The sequence below is a fragment of the Aquarana catesbeiana genome, linkage group LG01, assembly GCF_042186555.1.
Source record: "Aquarana catesbeiana isolate 2022-GZ linkage group LG01, ASM4218655v1, whole genome shotgun sequence".
Classification (NCBI taxonomy): domain Eukaryota; kingdom Metazoa; phylum Chordata; class Amphibia; order Anura; family Ranidae; genus Aquarana; species Aquarana catesbeiana.
The window spans coordinates 444,473,011-444,497,952 of NC_133324.1; the positions used below are offsets into that span (position 1 = coordinate 444,473,011).

The 24,942-nt window shown below is 42.2% G+C and overlaps 1 protein-coding gene across 2 annotated transcripts in view; it reads right to left on the reverse strand.

Moving 5' to 3' along the window:
- Positions 1-24,942, reverse strand: part of FOCAD (focadhesin) — a 278,787-nt gene that overhangs the window by 60,970 nt on the left and 192,875 nt on the right. For both annotated transcript variants that reach the window (XM_073636312.1, XM_073636321.1), the window contains 7 exons: positions 22,973-23,161; positions 21,582-21,703; positions 20,405-20,497; positions 18,858-18,946; positions 17,410-17,451; positions 16,571-16,679; positions 11,492-11,608 (listed from right to left, as the gene is read on the reverse strand). In XM_073636312.1, coding sequence (XP_073492413.1) covers positions 11,492-11,608; positions 16,571-16,679; positions 17,410-17,451; positions 18,858-18,946; positions 20,405-20,497; positions 21,582-21,703; positions 22,973-23,161 — 761 coding nt within the window. The remainder of the gene's footprint in view (positions 1-11,491; positions 11,609-16,570; positions 16,680-17,409; positions 17,452-18,857; positions 18,947-20,404; positions 20,498-21,581; positions 21,704-22,972; positions 23,162-24,942) is intronic.

Genomic DNA, 24,942 nt, shown 5'->3' on the forward strand with positions numbered 1-24,942 from the left:
TCTAGTAGGTCCGCTTTCGGCATTCCACACCTGTGACATAGGTCTTTAACCCCTTAATACCGGACACTTTCACCCCTTTCCTGACCAGGGCAATTTTCAGCTTTGAATGACAATTACTCGGTCATGCAACACTACACTACTTCATTTTTTCCCACACAAATTGAAATGTGCACAGCAGAATGCAAAGTTTCACTCAAGCCAGAATCTGGTCAGCTTTTATTCCAGCTGCAAGACTTCTGATTCCTTCCTGAAGGTTAATGGCACTGTCCAACTAAATCCAGGTCAGATCTTGCAGTCAAGAGGTCCAGCTATGAAGGGATAACTGAATCACCCGGAGCTCCAATATGTTGATTGGAAACAAGCTACCTCCAGGCAGCCAAGTCCCCTGCACCAAAAGGGTGCCCAGGACTTCTCACCAGCCTGTCAACCTGGCATCCATTGTGAGAATCTTCCAAACAAAGAAATTAAGAATTTCCCTGACTCCAGGACTGGATCTGAGAGCTACCAAGCAAATAGTCAACCTGGTCCTGGGTGTCCAGCAAATCGATGAATGCAGAGACCTTCTTGTCCAGTGCTGCAAGAATGTTGAGTTGCAATGGTCTGGAGTGGAACTGGGCATTCTGAACTGCCTCTAAGAAAGTTACCAGCTCCTGGATGGCACAGTCCAACCATGGAAGCAGAGACTTGTAGAGGAAAAACCCTGGGCTAAGCATACTCCACGCAATGAGTCAGTTCCAAAGATGACTTACTGTTTAGTGCTGGATATTTCAGTCCAAGTGGTCGTAAAAGGCTAAAAGGCATCCTGAATGCTTCCTAAATAGAGTATATTTCAACAAAATGCTTGGGAAAGAGAAAAAAAAAGCTTGTCTGGAATTAACCTGTCTAATAGAAAACAGGTTGATGTGAGTGTACTGGGAAAGTTTTGACAAGTTTAGTACTGTTAAGAGATCCCACAGTGGTCACCTTAGATAATTCAGTCACAGATAGCTCCATATCTAGACATGTACATACTGGGTCAATAATGAGGTTCAGCAGACAGATAGATAGAATTGGGCTGGGTGTGCATACACAAGAGAGTGGTGCAGTATAAAAACTGAGGGCGTGTGACAGGTGTTAAAAACCATCACGGCCCTGTACCAGAGATTGTCTGCAAAACAATGAAGAATCCCAAGCACTGTTTTCTAAGCATTAACCCCTACTGGGGAAGTAACAGGGGAATGGAAGACACACGAGTTCTGTGGAAAGGAGAACAAGCCCCAATAATTTACTGCAGTCTTGGTCTGGAACATGACCTGCATCAGCAAATATAGCAAATACATACTAGAGAGTGCCAATGCAGGACCCAGTGAAGTATATCACATTCCAGACAGTCAACTCACCTCAGGTGGGCATACTTTCCAGAGGGTCTTTAGGGACTTACAGAATTATGTCAATGGGTGAATCACAACTCTAGATATGTAAAGCATTCTAAGGCTAGCACAGTACACTATAGGGTCCATTTATAAAAAATAAAAAAAAATTCAAAAGTCATGAATAATGTTTGTAATATGTATGAAATGTCAGTTTACCTAAAGAGGAGTTTAATCCTGTCACCTATCATTTTTTTAATTTTTCTTAACCGCTTACCTGATGGTGAGATGGCCGCAGCTGAGATACTCACCCACACAGAGGAACCAACATTGTTTTGCTGGGATCCTCTTCTCTGCAGCTGCTGCTGGGTCCCACAGTGCCATGTTCCTCTGTGACATCAACGGGATTAAACATTATGAGTTTTGTTGAGATAATCACACTGCAATGTTTTTTTATGAATGAACCCCTGTGTTTCTGGAGAGTGTAGAGCCTAGTGTCTGAATAACAGGCAGTCAGGCCCAGCATCTTTATCGTGGCATGTGCCAGGTCTGACCTCCATGTCTATGCAAAGGATCAGCCGATCTGAAAAACTACAAAAGGAGCTCTCATGGCTCTGCAGTTATTTAAGAATCTCGAGTGAAGAAAAAAATATCTTGATGTAAACTAAAAAAATGTCTAGTTCTTTGAGGAGAAAAGAAATCCATTCTTCTAAGACACTAGCAAGAAACTGAAGCATGATGGAGCGGGAGGGGTTATATCTGGCTGATTAACATCTTTTTTGTTTGCCAGTGTCCAGTCTCCTGTATGCAGCAATATAACCCAGTTGTCCCAGAATTCCTTCAGATTCTGTGTCCCTTAACCACTTGGGTTCCAGGGAAATTTTTTCACACATGTTAGAATCTGCATTTCTTGCTAGAAAATTACTTAAAACCCCCAAACAGTTGTATTTCTTAAAAGTAGGGGACCTGTAGAATAAAATAGTAGTATTTGCAATTTTTATGTTGCACAATATTTGCACAGCTGTTTATTGAATTAAAATTTTTAATAAAACTACACTAAAAGGAATTTTAATGCACACAAATACAATATAATACCAAAGTTTGGTAAAATATCAAAGATTGGGTTGTGTTAAGTAAATAGACAACAAGCATGTCAAGCCTTAAAATTGCATGGACCTGAAATGGCGAAAGACTGCAGTAGCCAAAATAGTCCATAGACAACACACCTTTATAGGTTATCAATTTACAGTTGACAGCAAGTGATGAACCTAAAATGACTGCTCTCACTCTCATCTTTGTGGTGATACCTTATATGTGTGGAGCAATCGCTGATTACACACACACGTACGTGGTCCATGAATACATTTGCATGTCTGTTATCACATACCTGATCGGAGGCTGAAATGCTGGGAGGGCTTCCCTTGCGACTAAGTGCAGAGCGCCCCCTGAAGGTGGCACAGGGGGAGCTATACTCAAAGCGGCAGGGGTTGCTGGCTGCGGCAAGCTGAGATGAAGCAGAGAAGTCCACTGGTGGGCAGCTGACGAGCAGTGTAGACTGCTAGGCAGGGGTACCTCGGAAGTACCAGATGAGATCGTGCAGCAGGGAGTACCAGGAGCAGTGTCAGGAGCCAGGCCGGGGTTCATACACAGGACAGCAAGCAGTAGCAAGTCAATGAAACATGCCAGGGGTCATACACAGTGCAGCAGATCAGAGCGGAGTAACAGGAACAAGCCAAGGGTTAAGCCGAGGTCAATGCAGATCAGATAGGTCAAGACAAGCCGGTGTCTTGTCGAATACAGTCCCCTATCATAAAGTGTCCGCCCTGTACTGCGCAGGCGCAGTATGGAGGACAAATGAGACGCCGAAAGTCTCCGAAGTTTAACAGCTGATCATCAGCTGTACACGGCGCCTGCGCTTTTATTCTCACCCTATGTCCAGGTTCATTCCCTACTATCCAAGTGGACATAGAGTTAGAATAAATAATTGCCGAGCGCAGCGAGGCCGTGCCCGAAGCGTGGCGAGCGGCCCTCTTACAAAGCCATCGCCCAAGAGCCGTGTACAGCTGATGGTCAGCTGATCAACTTCGGACACTTTCGGCATCTCCTTCTGCTCCGTACTGCGCAAGCGCTGCGTCTGCGCAGTACGGGGCGGACACTATGCGATAAGAGGACAGTTCTAGTCAGAACACCGGGTCGTTAGCAGGTAATCCAAAACAATAGGAACAGGAACTCAGGAATACACAAGAAGCTGAAAATCATGCAGCAGTTGGCGACTGCTGCAACATGCTTTAAATAGTATACTGGTGCCTGGAGTCTCTCACGTAGTGCCTGTGCTTTGGCGCACACGTGTGCGCATTGGCGCGCGCGTGCACACTGAAGAATTCACTATCCTGACAGCTCTCGCGCATGCACATTAGCGCTGGAGAATTTGTGTTTGTCGATACAAGATTCTGCTGGCCATAGATGTCAGTTCTCCTGCGGGTTAGTCCCTGACAGTGCCCCCCCCAAGGGGCAGCCTCCGGATGCCCAGGCGTGCTTGCTTCTCCGGATATCTTCTGAAGAATTCACGTAGCAGTTTAGGGGCATGAACATTATTTGCGGGTTCCCAAGAGCTCTCCTCTGGTGAGTAACCCTTCCACTTCACTAGATACTGAATTTGTCTACCTCTCTTTCGACAATCCAGGATGGCTTCCACCTCGAACTCCGTTTCTTCACCCACTGCGAATGGAGGTGGAGGAGGATCTTCTCTTCCAGAAAAGGGGCCAGCACTGATTGGCTTGAGCAGCGAGACATGGAAGACTGGGTGAATCTTGTAAGAGCTTGGCAGAGACAATTCAAAAGCCATAGGATTAATCTCTCTCTTAATTGCAAAGGGACCGATGAACCTTGGGCCCAGCTTCCGGGAGGGGAAAGACAATTTGAGATTCAATGTGGAGAGCCAAACTTTGTCCCCTACTTTCAGAACTGGATTACCTTTCTTCTTCCTGTCATAATGCTTTTTGTAGTCTTCCTGTGATTTTTTTCATGTTTTCTTGAAGAACCTGTAAATTTTCTTGAATGAAAGTTAATCTGTCCTGTACAGCAGGTATCGCTGCTTCTGGAGTGACATGAGGCAAGAAGGATGGGTGGAATCCATAGTTCGCCCAGAATAGAGACTGATTGGTGGAGGCGTGTACCGAATTATTATAGGCGAATTCGGCACATGGCAGCAAGGTTACCCAGTTATCTTGAGAGAAGGTAGAAAAACAGCGGAGGTACTGCTCTAGCGTCTGATTTGTCCTCTCCGTCTGGCCATTATTCTGTGGGTGATAGGCAGAGGACAAACAGATTTCAATGTTCAAAGCTTTACAGAGAGCCCTCCAGAACCTTGAAGTAAACTGTACTCCTCTGTCGGATACAATACTGTCTGGCAAGCTGTGCAATCTTACGATCTCTTTAATAAAGACATGTGCTGTATCTATGGCAGAAGGTGTACCTAGTAGAGGCAGAAAGTGGGCCATCTTTGATAAACGATCGACCACCACCAGGATAGTGGTAAAGCCTTCGGATGGGGGCAGCTCCACAATAAAATCCATGGACAGAATTTTCAGGGGCGGTCTGGGATAGGTAGTGGTCTTGGGTGCAGCTTCCCTTACTTCTGGCACAGGTTGTGCAGAAGCCTACGAAATCCTTACAATCTTGCCTCAGGTTAGACCACCATTAGGATCCCTGAATCAGCTCAGTAGTCTTATGGATCCCAAAATGGCCGGCAAGCTGGTGTTCGTGAAAGGTCTTGAGGACCTAAAGCCTGGCTCCCAGGGGAACGAAGATCTTGTCCCCGTGCCACAGGAGTCCTTCCTGCCTTCTGAATGCAGATCCTTCGGATTCAGAGCATTGAGCAGAGGTTTGTTCAAGGGTTGATCTTAGATCAGGTTGAACTAAAAGGAAATTCTGAGGGGACAAGATGGTACTAGGGGCCACAGTCTATGGAGTTTCTGGAAACATGCGTGAGAGGGCATCCGCTTTCCCATTCTTGGACCCCAGACGGTAAGTAAGGTGAAAGTTAAACCTTGAAAAGAACAAGGCCCATCTGGCTTGCCGTGGTCTTCGTCATTTGGCAGATCTGAGATATTCGAGGTTCTTATGGTCAATGAATATCATGATGGGGTGAGCTGCACCTTCAAGAAGGTATCCCCATTCCTCGAGAACAGCTTTTATTGCCAGTAATTCCCAATCCTCCACATCATAATTTCTTTTCGGTTGGCTTAGTTTTCGGGAGAAAAAGGCTACAGGGTGTAGTAAAGCTTTAGGGCCTTGGCGTTGTGACAGGATAGCCCCTATGGCGACTTCCGATGCATCAACCTCAAAAATGTAAGGCAGGGCTGGATCTGGATGTTGCAGAATGAGGGCCGAGGTGATTAGAGCCTTTAGGTTATTAAAAGCTTCTTGGGCTTCCTGGGACCACTGGAAACGGGTATGCTGGAGAGTGAGCTCAGTAATGGGGCAATAATACCAGAAAAGTTTTTATTGGTAAAAGTTAGTGCACCCCACAAATCTTTGGATACCTTTCTTGTCGGTAGGGGCTGACCACTTCAGAATAGCAGATACTTTATGAGGGTCCATAGCTATCCCAGATGTGGAAATAATTAAGCTCAGAAATTGTATGGACATCTGTTCGAATTGACACTTTTCTGCTTTTGCATAGAGCCTGTGTTCTCTCAATGTAGATAGTACCTTCCGGACGTGGGTTCTATGTAACGCCAAAGTGTCAGAGAAGATGAGGATGTCATCCAAATATACAATCAGGAAATGATCCAGGAACTCTCTAAAGATATTGTTTACAAAATGTTGAAAGGTCGCTGGGGCATTACATAGTCCGAAAGGCATAACACGGCATTCAAAATGCCCGAAACGAGTCCTGAAAGCGGTCTTCCACTCATCCCCCTTCCTGATGCACACAAGGTTGTAGGCGCCTCGTAAGTCCAGCTTAGTAAAGACTTGGGCAGAACGGAATCTCTGAAAAAGCTTGGGAACCAGGGGGAGAGGATAACAATTTTTGACAGTAATTTTGTTAAGTTCCCTGTAGTCCACACAAGGCCTGAGGGTATGGTCTTTCTTCTCCACGAAGAATATTCCAGCACCAGCTGGGGATGATGACGGGTGGATGAACCCTTTCTCTAAGTTCTCGTCAATATATTGACGTAGAGTCTCAAGCTCAGTCTCTGAAAGTGGAAATATTCGACCAAAGGGGATCTCCGTACCAGGCAACAACGCGATTGGACAATAGTAAGAATGATGGAGTGGCAAAGTGTCAGCTTTTTTCTTATTGAAGACATCTAAGAAGTCATGGTAAACTGGAGGGACGTCTTGGCTAGAATTGGAAACTGGCTGGACGGTAAGGCAACTGGAAGGTGCTACAGGTTCAGGTATAATACAATGCTGTTGGCAATAGGTTGACTTGAAAGAGATATTCCCTGTGTTCCAGTCTATCTGAAGGTTGTGTGCCCGTAGCCAAGGGAGTCCCAAAATTACAGGGAACATTGGAGAACAAAGAACATCAAAACAAAGAAATTCTTGATGGCCTGGGTCAATCATGGTGAGAGTAGGCAAAGTCTCTTGAGTAACAGGCCCAAACTGCGGTGTCGATTCGTCGGCCAAATGAATTTTAAGTTTATGTTCCTTCTTCCGAAGTGCAATCTGAAAGTCTTTAGCCAGGGAAATGTCCAAAAAGCAACTGCAAGCCCCGGAGTCGATTATTGCTGGAAGTCTGACCTCTCCTCTTGCCAACTGTAATGCGATATGGAGAACAAGATGAGTTGGAGAAGGTTTCGGGACTTGGAGGCTAGTAGAGTTGCGGAAAGGAAATCTACTGGGCCTTATTGGACAGTTGAGACGAATATGTCCGGGTTCTCCGCAATAGAAACATAGGTTAGCTTGCCGGCGATGAAGTTTCTCATTAGGGGTCAGAGCAGAGCGAACTGCGCCAATTTGCATAGGCCCTTTGTTGGACATGACCGGAGTGGCGGGTGCAGGAACGGCCGGAACTGTAGGCGTCATCCAAGAAGGCCGGAGGGATCGTGCACATTCAGACTGTTGCTCCTGCAGGCGCCTATCAAGTTGGACTAGCTGGACGAGTCCTTCTAATGTGGTTGGGGACTCTACTCGTGCAAGTTCATCTTTGACAAGTTCAGATAAGCCAAGTCGGAATTTGAATCTGAGAGCCTCATTCCACCCTGTGTCGGCAGCCCAACTGCGAAAGTCCACAATATAATCCTCTACAGGGCGCTGCCCTTGCCGCAAGGCATGAAGGGCGGCCTCAGCAGTAGCCATACGTTGTGGATCATCATATAATCTGGACATGGCTTCAAAGAACAAGTCCACTGAATTAATAGCGGGATCCCTTTCCTCCAATAACGGATGGGCCCAAGACTAGGGTTCATTGGACAGCAGGGAAATAACAAATCCCACTTTAACAGTTTCTAGGGAAAAAGTTCTTGGTTGGCAGGCCAGGTAAAGTAAACAGGTATCCTTGAATGCTCGGAACTTCCTTCGGTCACCAGAGAAGCGTTCAGGAGTATGTACCCTTGGTTCAGGCGGTGGAACCATCATAGGAGACATTGCTTGGTTCTGAAGGTGAATCTCCAACTGGGAATAATGTCCTTGTAGGCTCGTCACTGCTTGGATAAGCGCAGCGACTTGCTGGCACAGAGTCTTGAGCGGGGAAGCACCTCTGTCAGCCTCTGACGTTACTGTCTGCATGATACTATCACGTACCGGATCAGAGGCTGAAATGCTGGGAGGGCTTCCCCTGCGACTAATTGCAGAGCGCCCCCTGAAGGTGGCACAGGGGGAGCTATACTCAAATCGGCAGGGGTTGCTGGCTGCGGCAAGCTGAGATGAAGCAGAGAAGTCCACTAGTGGGCAGCTAACGAGCAGGGTAGACTGCTAGGCAGGGGTACCTCGGAAGTACCAGATGAGATCGTGCAGCAGTGAGTACCAGGAGCAGTGTCAGGAGCCAGGCCGGGGTTCATACACAGGACAGCAAGCAGTAGCAAAGTCAATGAAACAAGCCAGGGGTCATACACAGTGCAGTAGATCAGAGCGGAGTAACAGGAACAAGCCAAGGGTCAAGCCGGGGTCAATGCAGATCAGATAGGTCAAGACAAGCTGGGTCGTTAGCAGGTAATCCAAGACAATAGAAACAGGAACTCAGGAATATACAAGAAGCTGAAGATCATGCAGCAGTTGGTGACTGCTGCAACATGCTTTAAATAGTATACTGGCGCCTGGAGTCTCTCACGTAGTGCGTGTGCTTTGAAGCGCGCACGTGCACACTGAAGAATACAATGTCCTGACAGCTCTCGCCCGCGCACGTGCGCATTAGTGCCGGAGAATTTGTGTTTGTTGATACAAGATTCTGCTGGCCATAGATGTCAGTTCTCCTGCGGGTCAGTCCCTGACATCTGTGCAGGGTGACGGGGTTGCATTTAACAAGCCCCCTATGTGATACCAAGGGTGGGTTCTTTTTATAGAGAGATCAGAGGTCTACTGGTCCCCTCTGCTTTCAGCTTCTACAGATGCCGAGGAGCCTGAAACCAGAAGTGACAAAATGCTTGTTTTGCTTCTGCCTTCATTCATTGCAGAGGAAATTGAAGAATGGATGTTCCCTGAGCTCCTCCCACTTGGCATTCTGAAGCACATTACAGTGCCCCATAGCTCTCTGGAGAAACGGGAGAGCCTGGGAACCACCGCAATCATCGGCAGGGGGAACCCAATTCTCAGTACCTTAAAAGTGATTAGGTGGATCTAAGGCTGCTCAGATCATTTTTACGGAGAAGCCAATTGCTGTTCTAAAAAAAAAAGGCACCAAGCTCATGGCTGTAGCATTGAGCTTGTTTTAACCACTTGAAGTCCCCTCTATATACAGCGACAGCAAGTGGTAATAAATTAGTAGGAAATATAAGTAAGGGAGTTATTTACAAAGCTGATTATTTTGATATCCTGGCCTAAAATATTAGCCTAGTTAAAGAGGGTTTACAAAGTGGAGTTACCCTTTAGGTGTAGTTTTATTGCTTAAAGTCATGTTTCTAGACTGGCTATACTGTGCTTCAGAGCTGTGTAAATTTCAGAACTACATAGACAACGATACAAATCTTTGACAATTAAAAATGATCCTATTTATGCATTTCTACTATACATTTAGCCATTTTCCAGGAGTTCAGCTAAACTTCAAGCAAGCAGCTAATTATATGTCAAATAAATACTGTAAATGAACTGTTTCACCTGCGAAAGAAACTGTAAATCTGCGCAGCCAATTTTGTAATGCAAGCACTCCTGCCAGCATATTAGGACCCTCGATCTCTACTACAGAAACACAGCTTGGTCAAGAACTTTGAGCAAAACACACACCCAGCCAACTACATTACCTATGAGGGAGTAGTAGCACACTAATGAAGTCATCTCTGTCCACTTTCCCGTCAGTCCATATTCATGAAGCAGAGTCTCACATAATTGGCTAATAGTCAGTAATGTCATTTTGAAAACCCTCAGTCAAGCTGTGCCACTTATTTCTTGTAATTGTTATCCATTGATACTCAGCTTTGGTCAAAGGTTTCCTCCAATACACATGCTTATTTCCCATAAATGCACATGCTTATGTTTAATACAGAGACCAACTGTGTCTCACTGTTATCTTGGGTGAACAAGTTATCAAGGGAAAAATTTCATACTGGCTATTAACCTTTTCCCTTGGCAGCACAGACACGTATGCTTCAGATAGTTTGGTCATGTGTGACAGCTCACTGATCATAGTATTAAATAAGGAATGTATTTATTTTCAATTTTCAAATTCTTTAAAATGAACAACATGTAGGAAGAACAAACTACATGATTATAGCTTGAGGAAATAATCACTGGAAAGAGGATCAGGAAATTACCACTGAGGCTTTCTGGATTAAATATTATCATAATTGTAAAATTGTGTTGAATGCAATCCAGCCCAGCACTAGAATAAGTATGCTCTTTGATTGTAGGAAATATGAACCTCTTGGTGCTTAGTGTCTTGATGTTTTTTAACCAGAGAGCCCTGGGACTTGTCTTCCTTGTTATTTATGTCTGGGTATTGTTCATTAAAATGAATTAACCCCCTATAGGAAATAAGCCATCTGCTTCTACGTTCTCCCACCAGAGCCTAGTGGAAAGCTGCCAACTCATTTTCTGCAAACCACACTTCACAGACTGGCAAGGCATCAAATTAGGCGTTAAAGGGGTAGTCTAAATTATAAAAGCATAGATAATGCTGAGTATCATGAAAAAACCTTTGCAGTACAATAAGATGCATGTAAATTGAAAAGACTGGTCTCTTACCCAAGTCAATAAGTTAACAATTGCTGTGCTAGATTATGTTATTTCATACAAATTACAATGGCCACCCAAAGGCTAAAGATAAAATTAATTACGGGGTTTAGTAAAACCTGAAATAAGACTGGAGCCGCTAGGTTGTGTACAGAAGCCAATCATATTGCAGACTTCCTGTTTTTTATCAGACACAAAGCTGCCACCTGATTGGATGCTTTTGGTAACATCTACTTTTTTTAAGTTTAAGTAGTGACATTCTTGATTGATTTTGATATATAGGTATGTTTAAAATGCGGTTTTGGAACACTTTTCATTTCAAAGTCTACATCTTGGACCTGGTCAGAGGTATGTTTTAAACTGCTGCCATGCTAATTCTATCCACTAAAGGGAAGATTCGCCAAACAAGAATGCATGTAATAAAAATCTCTCAGTTAATGCGTACTCTTTTAATTAATTGTAGCTTTCCTGATAAATGAATCCCCAGTTGTTTTTTTTCAGTTTAAATCATAATATATACTGTGGCAAGCCTAAGGCTCCATACAATTTATCAAAGAAGGTTTACATAGACACTACAACATTTAGAAAAAATTTGTGCACATTCGCTCTTTTGCCTGGTGCAGAAAGAGAAAAACTAAAAACTTCTACTCATATGGACCTTTGAAATTTAATTACTACAAAAATGCTTTATTATTAATATACACCCTATTGCTGATGCTGACAAAAAGTTTGTAAAAAGGGAAGCAGTAAAATAGTGATCATACTTTGATTTTGATTTTTTTTTTTTTTTTAATATACAGCAAACTTACCTGTTGGAACCAAGGAAAGATTCTGCCCTTAGGATAATAATGACTGCTGACAATACTAAGAAGAGTGTCCAGCACCATACAAATCCAAGCTTGGGTGGGAAGGATTTCAGGTCCAATCTGCAGGTAAACAGAAACTCATTCATCCTTGAACAGTCTATAGATGTAGAAATGCATGCAAGCTAAGGCAGCCCTTTGACTGAGCCAAACTTACATGCACATTACCGTCTGCTCTATGATCTACAGTATATAATTCAAAGCTTCCACTTTACCTTTACTGTTTATGTTACAAAACTAAACATTTACACTCAACTAAACCATTCCACAGTGATATTCAACCTTGTCATCAAGTACTGGTGTGTGAATGCTGCATCCAGAGTTATCAGGGAACTCAATGTAATACTGTAGGATCATGACTTTGGAGAAGATATAGCCTTATTGTCCCATACTCCTTGCCATGAGCAGGAGATTGAACTTTTGTATACCTTTGCAAGAGAAATAAAACCAAACATCAGCCAAAGGAAGTGGAAAAAAAAAAAGATGACAACCCTTCATAAATGAGAATCAATGAAGGTTAATGGCCTAGGACTATCTTTCAGATACTTTTAATGAAGATTAAAGATTAAAATGTGGCTCAGCAAAGCAAGAGATGTCGCAAAAACAGCATCCACACCATACTATCTATGCACCAGAGACTATGTCAGCACTGCCATATGGTTCTGGTTAACAGTTGACAGAAGGTGGCCTGGACAAACAAGTATCCTTTTATATATTAAGCCTGGGAAGGTCTCCAGCATCTTCAGGGTCTTAAATGGAAAAATTGTTATGCAAGATCAACTAGATGTGCCAAAGCGTATGAAAGATCCAACTAGCAATTTTGCACTTCTAGGGATTTTAGAAAGAAAGCACAGTAGAAACTGCCCTAAAATAATGATAACATTCTGTAGGGGTGGTCATACAGCACTTTAAACATACTACATAGTTGGTTAGGTTGAAAAAAAAGACACCACTCCATCCAGTTCAACCTGTGTGTTTGTGTGTACATTTCAATAGTAAACCACATATCCCTGTATGTTGTGATCATCAGATGCCCATCTAATCGTTCTTTTAAACTATCGACGCTCCCTGCTGACACCACTGCCTGTGGAACAGAATTCCACATCCTTACTGCTCTGACAATAAAGAACCCTCTACACTGATTATAGTGAAACCAATTCTCTTCCAATTTCAGTGAATGGCTGCGAGTTTTTTTTAAACTCCCTTTCACCGTAAAGTTTTTTCCCCTATGCGACAGTCACCACTAAGGTATTTGTATATCGCTGTAATATCCCCTCTCAAACGTCTCCTCTCCAGAGAGAATAAGTTCAAGGGTAAAAAAAAATTGCAAGGAAAAAAATAATAATATAGTAAATGTAATTGCGACACTAATCATATTATCATTGAATGTTATTAACCACTTCAGCCCCAGGAGAATTTACCCCCTTCCTGACCGGACCATTTTTTACAATACAGCACTAGGTCGCTTTAACTGACAATTGCGCGGTCGTGTGACGTTGTACTCAAACAAAATTGATGTCCTTTTTTTCCCACAAATAGAGCTTTCTTTTGGTGGTATTTGATCACCTCTGCGGTTTTTATTTTTCGCGCTATAAAAAAAAAAAAAAAAACAAAAGCGACAATTTTGAAAAAAAAAAAAAAAAAAAAAAAACACAATTTCTTTTACTTTTTGCTATAATAAATATCCCAATTTAAAAAAAAATGTTGTCCTCAGTTTAGGCCGATATGTAATTTACATATTTTTGGTAAAAAAAAAAAAATCGCAATAAGCGTATATTGATTGTTTTGCGCAAAAGTTATAGCGCCTACAAAATTGGTTATTGATTTATTGCATTTTTATTATTTATTTTTTTTACTAGTAATGGCGGCAATCTATCGGGACTGCGACATTGCGGCGGACAGATTGGACACTTTTGACATTTTTTTTTTAAACCATTGACATTTATACAGCGATCAGTGCTATAAACAGCCACTGATTACTGTATAAATGTCACTGGCAAAGAAGGGGTTAACACTAGGGGGCGATCAAGGGGTTAAATATGTTCCCTCATTGTGTGTTCCAACTGTGGGGGGATGGGATTGACTGGGGGAGGAGACCGATCGGTGTTCCTATATGCTAGGAACACATGATCTGTCTCCTCTCCCCTGACAGGAAGTGGATTTGTGTGTTTACACACACAGATCGACGTTCCTGCTCTGTCACGAGCGATCGCGGGTGCTTGGTGGACATCGCGGCCGCCGGGCACGCGCATCAGCTCCTCAGTGGCACGGCCCCTATACCCCTTAAAGCGGCCGCCGTACAACTATGGCGATTTGTGCAGGGGAGCCATTCTGCCGGCGGGTGGTCGGCATGTGGTTAAAAATTACCTTTTCTTTTCAATCTGCAGCTCTGTAATTTTCTGAGAATGCACTGCAATATGGTTTACCTGGGGTTGTTCCGTACACAGAGTGTGTACTGACCACTCCCCAGAAACATAATTTTCTGCTTGTGTGATTGGCTCACCAATTTTCCCAGAAATCTGCACTAAGATACCATTCAGATTTCAGGCATCCCCTGCAACAAAAATGTCTTTTTTGGAGAGATAATTTCAATAGGAACCCGTCTAAAGGGATGCAGGCCCAGCAGATATCCTCATTAGTGCCCTGCTGCTGCCAAACCTGACAGTTAATTATGAAACCACTCCCATCAGACCCACTCAGAACAGAGGCAGAGACAAAAACACAGGGATTTCTTCAGAATAACAAAAGGTAGGAATCTACCACAAAGTTTGTTATACTCGTTGCAATGTATATAGATTACCCAGAGGGGAATGTTTTTTTTCTCAACAAAAGTGGAGTTACACTTTAAATGTTTGTAGTTTTTCCCCATAACTGAGGTCCTCCAGTCCCTTTGTTGGCTTTATTGCCTTTTTCTGAACTTTTTCTAGTTCCAGCACATCCCTCTTGAGGACTGGTGCCCAAAACTGGACGGCGTACTCAAGATGCGGACAGACCAGAGTGTCTTGTAGAGTGGTAGAATTATTGTTTTATCATCTACTAGGACCCCCAGATCTTTCTCCATCCTGGATTGCCCCAGAGGTTCTCCCCCTAGTGAGTAACTTGCGTTCGTATTTTTGGCACCCAAATGCATTACTTTACATTTTTCAACATTAAACCTTATTTGTCATGTAGTTGCCAACCCTATTATTTTATTTAGGTCTTCTCGTAAGGTTTCCACATCCTGTGTGGAAGTTATTGCCCTGCTTAGCTTTGTATCATCCGCAAATGCTGAGATTGAGCTATTTATTCCATTCTCTATATCATTAATGAATAAATTAAATAGAATTGGCCCCTGGACAGTTCCTGGGGGACCCCACTTACCAAACCTGACCATTGCGAATACTGTCCACTTATCACCACCCTTTGGACACACCCCTGTAACCAGTTTTCCATCCAGTTACATACCTATGCCAAAAGACCTCAGTTTGTAAGGTAAACTTTTGTGGGGACTGTATCAAATGCCTTTGCAAAATCCAGATACACCACATCCACAGGCCTTCCTTTCTCTAGATGGCAGCTCACTTCTTCATAGAATGCTAATATTAACATTAGGTGCACAGTTATATGATTATCCACACTTATCAAAAGTAGAGGCTTCCATGACTTATGTCAGAGATCTTAAAAGCACTTTGTTTGAATCTAAATTGATAAACCTGGTATTGCCTAATTAAAGCTGTAGATTTTAATGTAATGGTTCCATTAGTATTTTTAGCTCTAAACTCTGTATAAATAAACTTCATCACAAATTGTGTCTGCCTATGGGTGCTCCTTCATACCAAATGTTTCTACACTGATCTGTGACATTAAATAGAAAAATCAGCTTTTTTGGTCAGGAATTTACGCCTCATGTGTGCAAATGCCAATTTACATATCGTGCAGCACAAAAACATGAGAATAAGTTATCGCACATTTGCGTGAAAATGTACGAGTGCGCGTGACAATGCGGAAAAGCATATACGCGTAAATACGCACAAATACATAAAAAAAAAAAAAAAATATGAAAAAGTAGATGCTCAAACAGGAGTATCATGAGCAATAGGCCTTATGCACATCATTGTGCAATGAATATTATAGGATCACAATTTTCTAAACAGAGACAGACCCCTATTGCAGGACTTTAAACTGAAGTTAAAGCGGGGGTCCACCCACACCGCCAAAAAAAAAAAAATATTAAAAGCCAGCAGCTACAAATACTGCAGCTGCTGACTTTTAATACATGGCCACTTACCTGTCCCGGGGTCCAGCGATGTCGGCAGGCGACGCCGAGAACCTGCTCGGTTCTCGGCAGCTGCCGCCGCCATCCTAGGTGAGGGAATCAGGAAGTGAAGCGTTGCGGCTTCACTTCCCGGTTCCCTACTGTGCATGCGCGAGTCGCACTGCGCGTCCCAAGTGGTCCCCGCTCTCTCCTGGGAGCTGTGTGTTTCCCAGGAGACAGCGCGGTGGGGACGGGAAGAGGCGTAGACTCCCATGGGAGTCTATGCCGGAAGTGGGAGCAAATACCTGTCTTAGACAGGTATCTGCACCCCCCTCCCCCCTGAAAGGTGCCAAATGTGACACCGGACGGGGGGAGGGTTCCGAAAAGCGGAAGTTCCATTTTTGTGTGGAGCTCTGCTTTAAGTGTCAGTGTAACATTAAAGGTTTATGAGGCCAAAGGTGGGGAGCACTTGGGATCGGAGGCATTCTTTAGCGTTGTATACACTCATTAGTATATTTCAGGATGCTTAGTTCCTCTGGAAGTTGTTATTTGATGATCTAACATAAATTCATCATCAAAATATGTGCTGATGTACTAAATACCTAGGTTCACACATATGCTGGTCAGGACATACATGCTAATTACACACGTTCCCACATATGTGTGAACCAAAGGCTCGCCCACACCAGGTGTTATTAGTACCTCCGACCCTGGAAACAGCAGGAAAGTGTTACCAATAAAACAGATAGAACAAAAAGAATGAATAAAAACATAGACACACAAACACGCACCTCTGGGGCACCTTCGGTTTCTGATGGAAGACTACTTTCATATTTGGAGACAGTAACAGCTAGGCCAGTGAGAGCTAGGAGCGCATTCCCCTTTACTACAGGGCTGTCTCTGTAAAAAGAGAGAGATTTGAGAGACACTTCTGACTTTAGAATGGAATCTTTATGTTTGGAACTCACTTACAGTAAGTGCTCCCTAAAGTTTTAGTTGTCCTGCTTTCATGGCAAATACAACTGCACCATTTGACAGTAAAACGGAAATTTATACGGGTTATATTTAAACTTACATTTTAATGACCTTTAAACTGCCAATTGTGATGTTAGTACGCTGTTGGACCATCCAAAATTATACACTGTTGTCCATGAACACCTGAAAGTCCTGGAATTAAGAATTATTTTATATGGAAGCCCATGTTAATATTGTAGGATTTATCACCCTATAGGGGAAGTTCTGCTTTATGCCCTCCTCTCCCCTTTCTGGTTTTAACAGGTACCCGCTCCCACTTCAGGTCGGATCGTCACAACGATCCACCAGAAGTTCTCCTTTGTAGCTGCTGACTTTTTTTCAAACGGGGCAAAGAACCTCTTTAAGAGCATCTGCATTGCTTTTAGGCATCAGTCAGATTTTGTGAGGCAGGCTGTTAAAGGAAGATGTGCCCTCGAAGCAGTGATACCCCTGGAGTTACTCAGCAGTGATGTTCAAACAGCAGATAGGTGGGGAGGTGCCTAGCAGTTTGACACTGCCCTATAACTGCAAACAAGAGTTTAGCCTGCCTCCCCTATAAGTGGATTCATGAGGATTAACAAGTTAGTAGCTTGGTTAAAAGAGGTGAATAGCTTACTTGATAGCAGATTTTATTACTTCAGTCAGCGCATCTCTTACCCTGAAACACAAAATTACAAACTGTCACGAAACACAAAATGTAAAAAAGAAAAAAAAACATATAAGCCTCTACTCCATAAAAAAAAAATGGTTGTTTGTTTTTGATTGTGAGTTTTAGATTTAGAGTGGGGAAGGGTTGTAACATTCATTAGGTTTTCCTTGTTTCTCTGTTAATTTGGGGATTACCGTATTTATCTGCATATAACACGCACCCCAATTTAAGAGAAGTTTTAGGAAAAATAAACATTTTTTTTTTTTTTTAAATAATCCACTTTGAAGCAAAATAATCATCAGTGAGAATCAATGCAGCCTGATTAGTGCCCATCTGCAGCCTCAATGCAGCCTAATCTGTGCCCGTCTGCAGCTTCAGTGCAGCCTGATCTGTGCCCATCTGCAGCTTCAGTGCAGCCTGATCTGTGCCCATCTGCAGCTTCAGTGCAGCCTGATCTGTGCCCATCTGCAGCTTCAGTGCAGCCTGATCTGTGCCCATCTGCAGCTTCAGTGCAGCCTGATCTGTGCCCATCTGCAGCTTCAGTGCAGCCTGATCTGTGCCCATCTGCAGCCTGATCTGTGCCCATATTCAGTCTGTTCTGCGCTCATCTCCCCCATCAATGCAGCGCACCATCTCTCATATGAAATCACAGAGCCGTCATCTGTTTCCTCGGCTCTCAGTCGGCAGTCACATACACAGTCCCGCCTCCGCCATCGGTATTGGACCAGCTCCTGTGATAGACAGAACACTGGTCCAATGCCGGTGGCGGAGGAGGGACTGTGTGTGCGAGACATGAGAGCCGAGTGGAGAGGAGATGGCGGCTCGGTGATTTCCGGTGGCACTGGCCCCCCTCCTTCCCCTCCGAGGTATGCTGTCTGCGTATTACACGCACCTGCAATTTTACTCCTATTTTCGGGGGGAAAAAGTGTGTGTTATACACCGATAAATACAGTATATTCCCTTAGTTCCTGATCTTTTTGACTGCTTGATAGGCATTTGGGGAAAATTTCCCTAATGTGAACCCAAAGCAAAATAAAATTCTCACAGAAGTTCTGACCCTTCACCAACCTACTAAAAATAAAGTTATTGTGGTCTATATTCCTGTTGGGAAATTTCCCCTTAGTCCATGTTTTGTGCGACACTTGTCAAACAGGAGGTGAAGGGAAATCTCTCCAACAAAGACACATATAGCAATATAAACTGGAGAGAGCTTTTAAGTACTCCCCCCGCTCTTATCAAACACTAGAATGAACAAAGTAAAAAGACAACATGTCTGGGCTCCATATGAAGGAGTGATATTATTTGCATGACATCAAGAAAATGCTGCGGTTCTGAAAACTGGTGCGGTTCTAGAATTATAACAATAACTGGACAATCTTGTTAGATGACATAACAACCCAAAACCTGCTCCATACCAGAGCCATGCTGTGTGTGCTTTATACTGGAGTTCTTGTGGGTCATCCTTTCCATGTTTCAGCTGCATCTCTAGCTCAGCCTGCCTACCCTAGAAAAAGAATAAAAAATAAACAGCAAAATCACAATAAAGAGAAAAGTATGGGGCTTCTATTGCTCTACCTCTTTGGAAAATTTTACCTGGCTGGCATCAGCACTTTTCAGTCACTGACCCAGAATAGGCATGCTGTAAATGAGTGTCGGAAAAGTGTCAGAATTCCCAATCTCTATACTTGTTCCAGGTCACAGACTTAGAAAGCAATAAAACCTCTGCAGGACAGCTATACAACTAGCATTTTCAAAGAGGTCAGCAATGACACCCTCAATGCCTTTTTCATGACAAAGTCCATTTGATCAAACAAAAGAATGAACTACCAATTATAAGGCAAACTTTTCAAAACACCTCATTTTACAACACTATTCAACCTAATATAAAAGGCAAACTAAATACGATAAAAAAGCTCCTAGCAATAAAATATCATATTCCAAGGCAAAAATAAACTTGTGCACTCAACTGCATCTAAACAGTCAAGGTACAGTTCTCTATTTACTGGTAAAAATAAGTATCAGTGATGTAATTACTGGAATAACAATCTACATGAAAAGGTCATGCCTTCATAAAGTTGGTTATACAGGTTACAATTTGGTTATACAAATTCCTTTATATTTATCTAATACCACATGCAAGGACCTAACTGACTGGATAATAATTGAATATATTGCTTGGGTAGGCCCCTGAACTACACTGTTATTGGTAAAGGACATTGAAAAGTTCAGACTGTAAGATTATATATATATATATATATATACACATACACATATATACACACACACAGTGGAACCTCGGATTACTAGCATAATCCGTTCCAGGGGTATGCTCGTAATCCAAAGTACTCGCACATCAAAGCGAGTTTTCCCATTGAAGTCAATGGAAACGAAAATAATTTGTTCCGCATTGACTTCAATGGGATGCAATACCGCATGCGGACAGAGGAGGGGAGGGCACCGGAGAAGCACCGAAAGGGGCGAAGGGCCCTGAGGACACTTCGGCTGACCTCGGCAAACCTCGGAAAGACTTCCTATCTGAGATTTGCCGAGGTCAGCCGAAGTGTCCTCGGGGCTTTCCGTGCATTTCCGAACAGCGCCGATCTGCTGCGATCGGCGACATTCGTCTCTGCTTGGCTCCGGCGCCCCTCAACCTCAGGCCAAAAGCGGTACTGCACACCACTTTGGCCTTAATCGTGCTCGTTTTGCAAGACAACACTCGCAAACCGAGTTACGATTTTTAAAAATACAGTGCTCGTATAGCGAAATGCTCATTAACTGCGTTACTCACAATCCGAGTTTCCACTGTGTGTGTGTGTATATATATATATATATATATATATATATACACATATACATATACATATATATATATATATATATATATATATATATATATACACACACACACACACACACACACACACAAACACACACGTAGCATTTTATTTTCACATGAACATACCTGAAGCACAGCATGGTATGTCCTTCCCATGAAGCCAAGCCATGACTGAGGCAACAGAATAGAGCGATGCCATTCCGAGGACTGGATATTTACCTACAGGAAACAAATGTGCAGTTGGTAAGTTGTCAAAACAATCAGTGTATCTTGAGATACAGGCACTGAAGTTATATGCAAAGTTCTACTTTTTCTGTAAAATAGCTTTATTATATGCACAGTCTAAACTGCTGAGGTCTGTAACAGGTTTGTCTTCAATAGACACAGTTTTTAGGATACATGTATCCCAACAACAGTATCTTTTTTAAATACATGTACTACAGTTATAATTTGCACCTCTGTTAAATGCAACCTTCGATGTCTTGCAGAGCTAATGCGGTCAGTAAAATTTTCAGCATGCATTCAACACTTCTGGGTGTGTTGGATGCTTGCATCTCCCTGTGGCGGGCATCGGCTCCTCCGGCTAGCTGTTACGTTACCAGTGTACCCATACAGTTGTGACGGGGCACACTAGTGATATAGTGGATAATAGGTGAAACCACAGCGGGCAAACATCTACCACATCCAGAAGTGAAAAATCTAGCTCTGCAAGAGAACAAAGATTGGATAAACTAAAGGCCATACTGATAAATATAGGACATGCATTTTAAAGAGACCTTATTGCAAGGATAAAATGTATACCAACAACAGTGTCTCGTTAAACATCACATCCATCATACTAGGAATAATATTTTTGAGCGTTTGAGAAAATCAGAGAAGTGGCTGCATGTCAATCAGCTGCATAGAAAAATGATTTGGCAATTCCCACCTTATTCCTTCTCTTATAAATGAGCAAAGATAGGCTAACTCAATGCACATGCATCAGAAAAGTGTTTGTTTGAGAAGCTGAGCATGTGAGAAGGAGAAACTCTAAGTGGTGTGAAAGAATTGCTCAGAAGCTCTTATTAATTACACCTTAACAAAATAATTAGATATTAATATACAAATAACATATTTTAAAGGATTTGACATTTGGTTGTTTTTTTTTTCAAAATGCCCAAATTATTTTTCCTCTTCCTAAAAACACAAAACGTGGTAATAACAGTAGCACAGCAGTAGAGTGGTGCACATTATAACCGTGTGACCATATAAATCAGTCAAAGCCAGATCAGTATTGCCATCATTAGAGGCTCTTAACACATACCTCATGTATAAGGGCTGTTAACATCTGCTGGTAACTGCGGCCCCTGCTGGCAAGGAAGCGATTGATAGGTCTGCCATCTCTGTCCGTCTGAACAGGCAGGTCATAGCACAGCAGCATGCCGGCTGTAAAATGTTACACTCGGTGAGAAAACCCATAAAGAATATACAATGTCTACATGACGGAAAAGCTTTCTTCATACAATGAATGCATTTTTTTTTTGTTTTTTTTTTAATGAGTAAATGCAGATTTGGACAGATAAGTATCATGGTAATAAATTATGTTTATGCACATTACATCTGTTTGATATAAAAATCATAAGAAACTGGATAGAATCACTGTTTTCGTGGAAGAGTGGGAAATCAGCGGGATGTTTATAACGTATGATTCATTCACAGTTGTTTTCTCATGTCTATTTTACCATGTCCATTGCCAGTAATACAGTGAAATCATCTCTTTGTACTGTCCTTATTAAATTAACAGAACACATTCAACATAAAACAAAGGACAAGATAAACCTACTAATATGTACATAGTATAGTATATTATTTTAATTGGCTCGACTAAGGCTACATCATTAAAAAATGTAATCCAACCCTTTTTACAACTGCACATATCCTAGCACAAATGAGTGAGATAATTAGTAGATAGCAGGTATCTTAATGTGTTATAGTGGAACAGTCTATTTGAATGTTTTTTATGTCCATTGGGATATCCTCCAAGTTTACTGTTATCACTATTGTGGCTTACAATTATCCACAGTTGACCATTAAATTGTTAAACTGATATAATGGGCCTCAGTAACATACAGGAGAAGTTGGTAATAATCTTCCTCTCAGTCGTACATACTAAACTAAAAACATAAAATGGGGGAATCCGAGAGGTAATTGTTGAACCCAAATTTGGTGAAAAGTGCATAAACACCAAATTGAACTGGAAGTCAGTTATGGGGTAAAAAAAAAAAAAAAAAAAACCCAAAATTCTGGTTGGTTGCTATGGTTAACGACTCCAATTTTGTGCTAATTATCCTTCCTCCAGATTTTATTAAATCAGCCCCATTGCATTATTGTAGTTATTTGGCTGTTAACTGTGCAAGTAGATAACAGACCACTGCTGACAGACTGCATGTTCAGGTTGACTGTACAATCAGAACGGAAAGCTAAATAGTATTCATCAATAATGGAACGCTAAATAGCGTTAATCATTATCTACCCTGCCTTACAACATCACCTGAAATACAGAGAAAACTGGAGTTACACTTAACAGATTCACCTCCCACAGCAGTCACATTTCATGCCAGGAATAACTTCCCATAGTAGCTACAGTTTATCTAAGGATTCACCCACTCAAAACACCACAAAATAGATGATGTGGCAGTCTAAGAACATCACCACCTGCAAGTCCTGGTTTCAGACCAGGCTGTCTGTTCTTCTCATACATCTTCAGCATAAAGCTAGGAACTCCTGCAACTGCTTTGCCCTGGTCAGATCGCATTGTTCCCCCACGGAGGGCAGTATGGTATATACCACGAGGCATACGGCTCATTTCTTGCTTCACCAGAGACGAGAGGAACTCTTCATATGCTAAATAAAGATTAAATGCATCATTAGAGGAAGCAGTGGCTCTGAAGTGGCCCTTATGACATTAAAAGTTGTAAAAAGAATATTGAGCTTGGTAATGTGATTTTTTAAAGGATTCTTAACATTCAAATAGTTTTTTTGTTTTTTTTTTAAATATTCACTCTTTTATTGTTGTAATTAAATAAAAAACAAAAACAAAAAAAAACACACACTTACAAATACACAGTAATAAACACATTTCTGTGTTTCAGTTACATCAAAGTTATATATCTGAGATATTTTTTTAAACTTCAACCATTTACCCCATACAGCGCGATATACATCTAGTGAGTCACCTGCTGTGTGTATTGTTTCCTCAAAAGATCTCAACCAATCCACCTTTGCTACCCACTCTTTCATGTTCGGGGCTCCTTGGGTTCTCCATAATCTCGGGATAAGACCTTTAGCCCCCTTTAAAAGGTGTGGGACTAAGGTATTCCTATACTGAGTGACTGTTTCTCTTGTGTCATAAAATAGACAGGGGTCCATCTGAATGCACTCTACTGTTTGATAAATCGCTCCTAGTAAGGCTGTATCTCTAAGCATTCCCACCACAGGTGCGCAAAGGTCCCTGGAGCGTCACAACCCCTCCAACATTTTGGGGGGCCATCCGCTCTGATGCGCCCTCTGTGGGGTCACATACCATCTTGCCAATAGTTTATAACACATCTCCATTGTCTTAACGTCCCTTGAGGAAAAACAGGTAAATCTTAAGATCTTCCTCCTGTGTTCCTCATCTCTGAGGGTTCCTATTTCCTCCACCCATTTTCCCATACAAGTTGTGTACTCGGGCTCTACTTCTTTTATCAGTATTTTATATATCTTAGATATACTTTGGTTTAAACACAAAGGAGGGCAGAGTAGTTTCTCTATTAGCCTCATATTACCTTTTCCCAACAGCGGTTGCGTTAGTGATTGTGTAAAATGCTGTAACTGTGTATACCTCCAACTATCTAATGGCGTATTTCCCCATTTTTGTGTAAATTCCGTGTATGTGTATATTCTATTCCCTTTCATCACATCCTGCAATAATATTTCCTCTTTTTTTGCCTATCTAGTAAAGTATACATGTCCCCCTTTCCCTGGCTTAAAATAATTTGTGCCTAATATAGGAATTAATGGTGCATTGTGTTCCCTGTGATACTGTCTGCCTAGTCCGTCCCATAACCTAAAAGTGTTCCTAGTGAGTGGGTTTGTGCTACTAGCTAAATCACGGTGGGATCCATACCATCTTCCCTAAATCAACTTTACTTTGTGACATCTCTAAATTTACCCAAATTTTCCCTTCCTTATTGTGCATCCACTCTGCTACCTGAGAGATAGAAATTGCCTGATAATATTTCTTAAAGTCTGGAGCTTCTAGCCCCCCCTGTCGTTTTTTCACTAGGTATCACTATCTTTAAAGAGAACCTACCACTACCATTGACCTACATTTTTAAAAATGACAAAGCTTTCCCCGAGATCATTGTAAGTTCTCTTTGCTATGCCAGGCCCAAAATTTGAAATGGTGAACTTTTGAACTGTTTTATTTAGGTCCCGTGTCAAGAATAAGACAATACTATAATTCCCCCAGATAAAGTAGTTTTTAAAATTCTTCAAATATGATTTGTCAATCAGAGTTGGCAGAATATGTTTGCAAATTTAAAGTGGTTTTAAATCTCAGACATGACATATGAACAAAGCATATCCCTCTATAGTGTGTACTATTCAATTCAGAGCACTGCATGTCATTTCTGTCTGCTGTC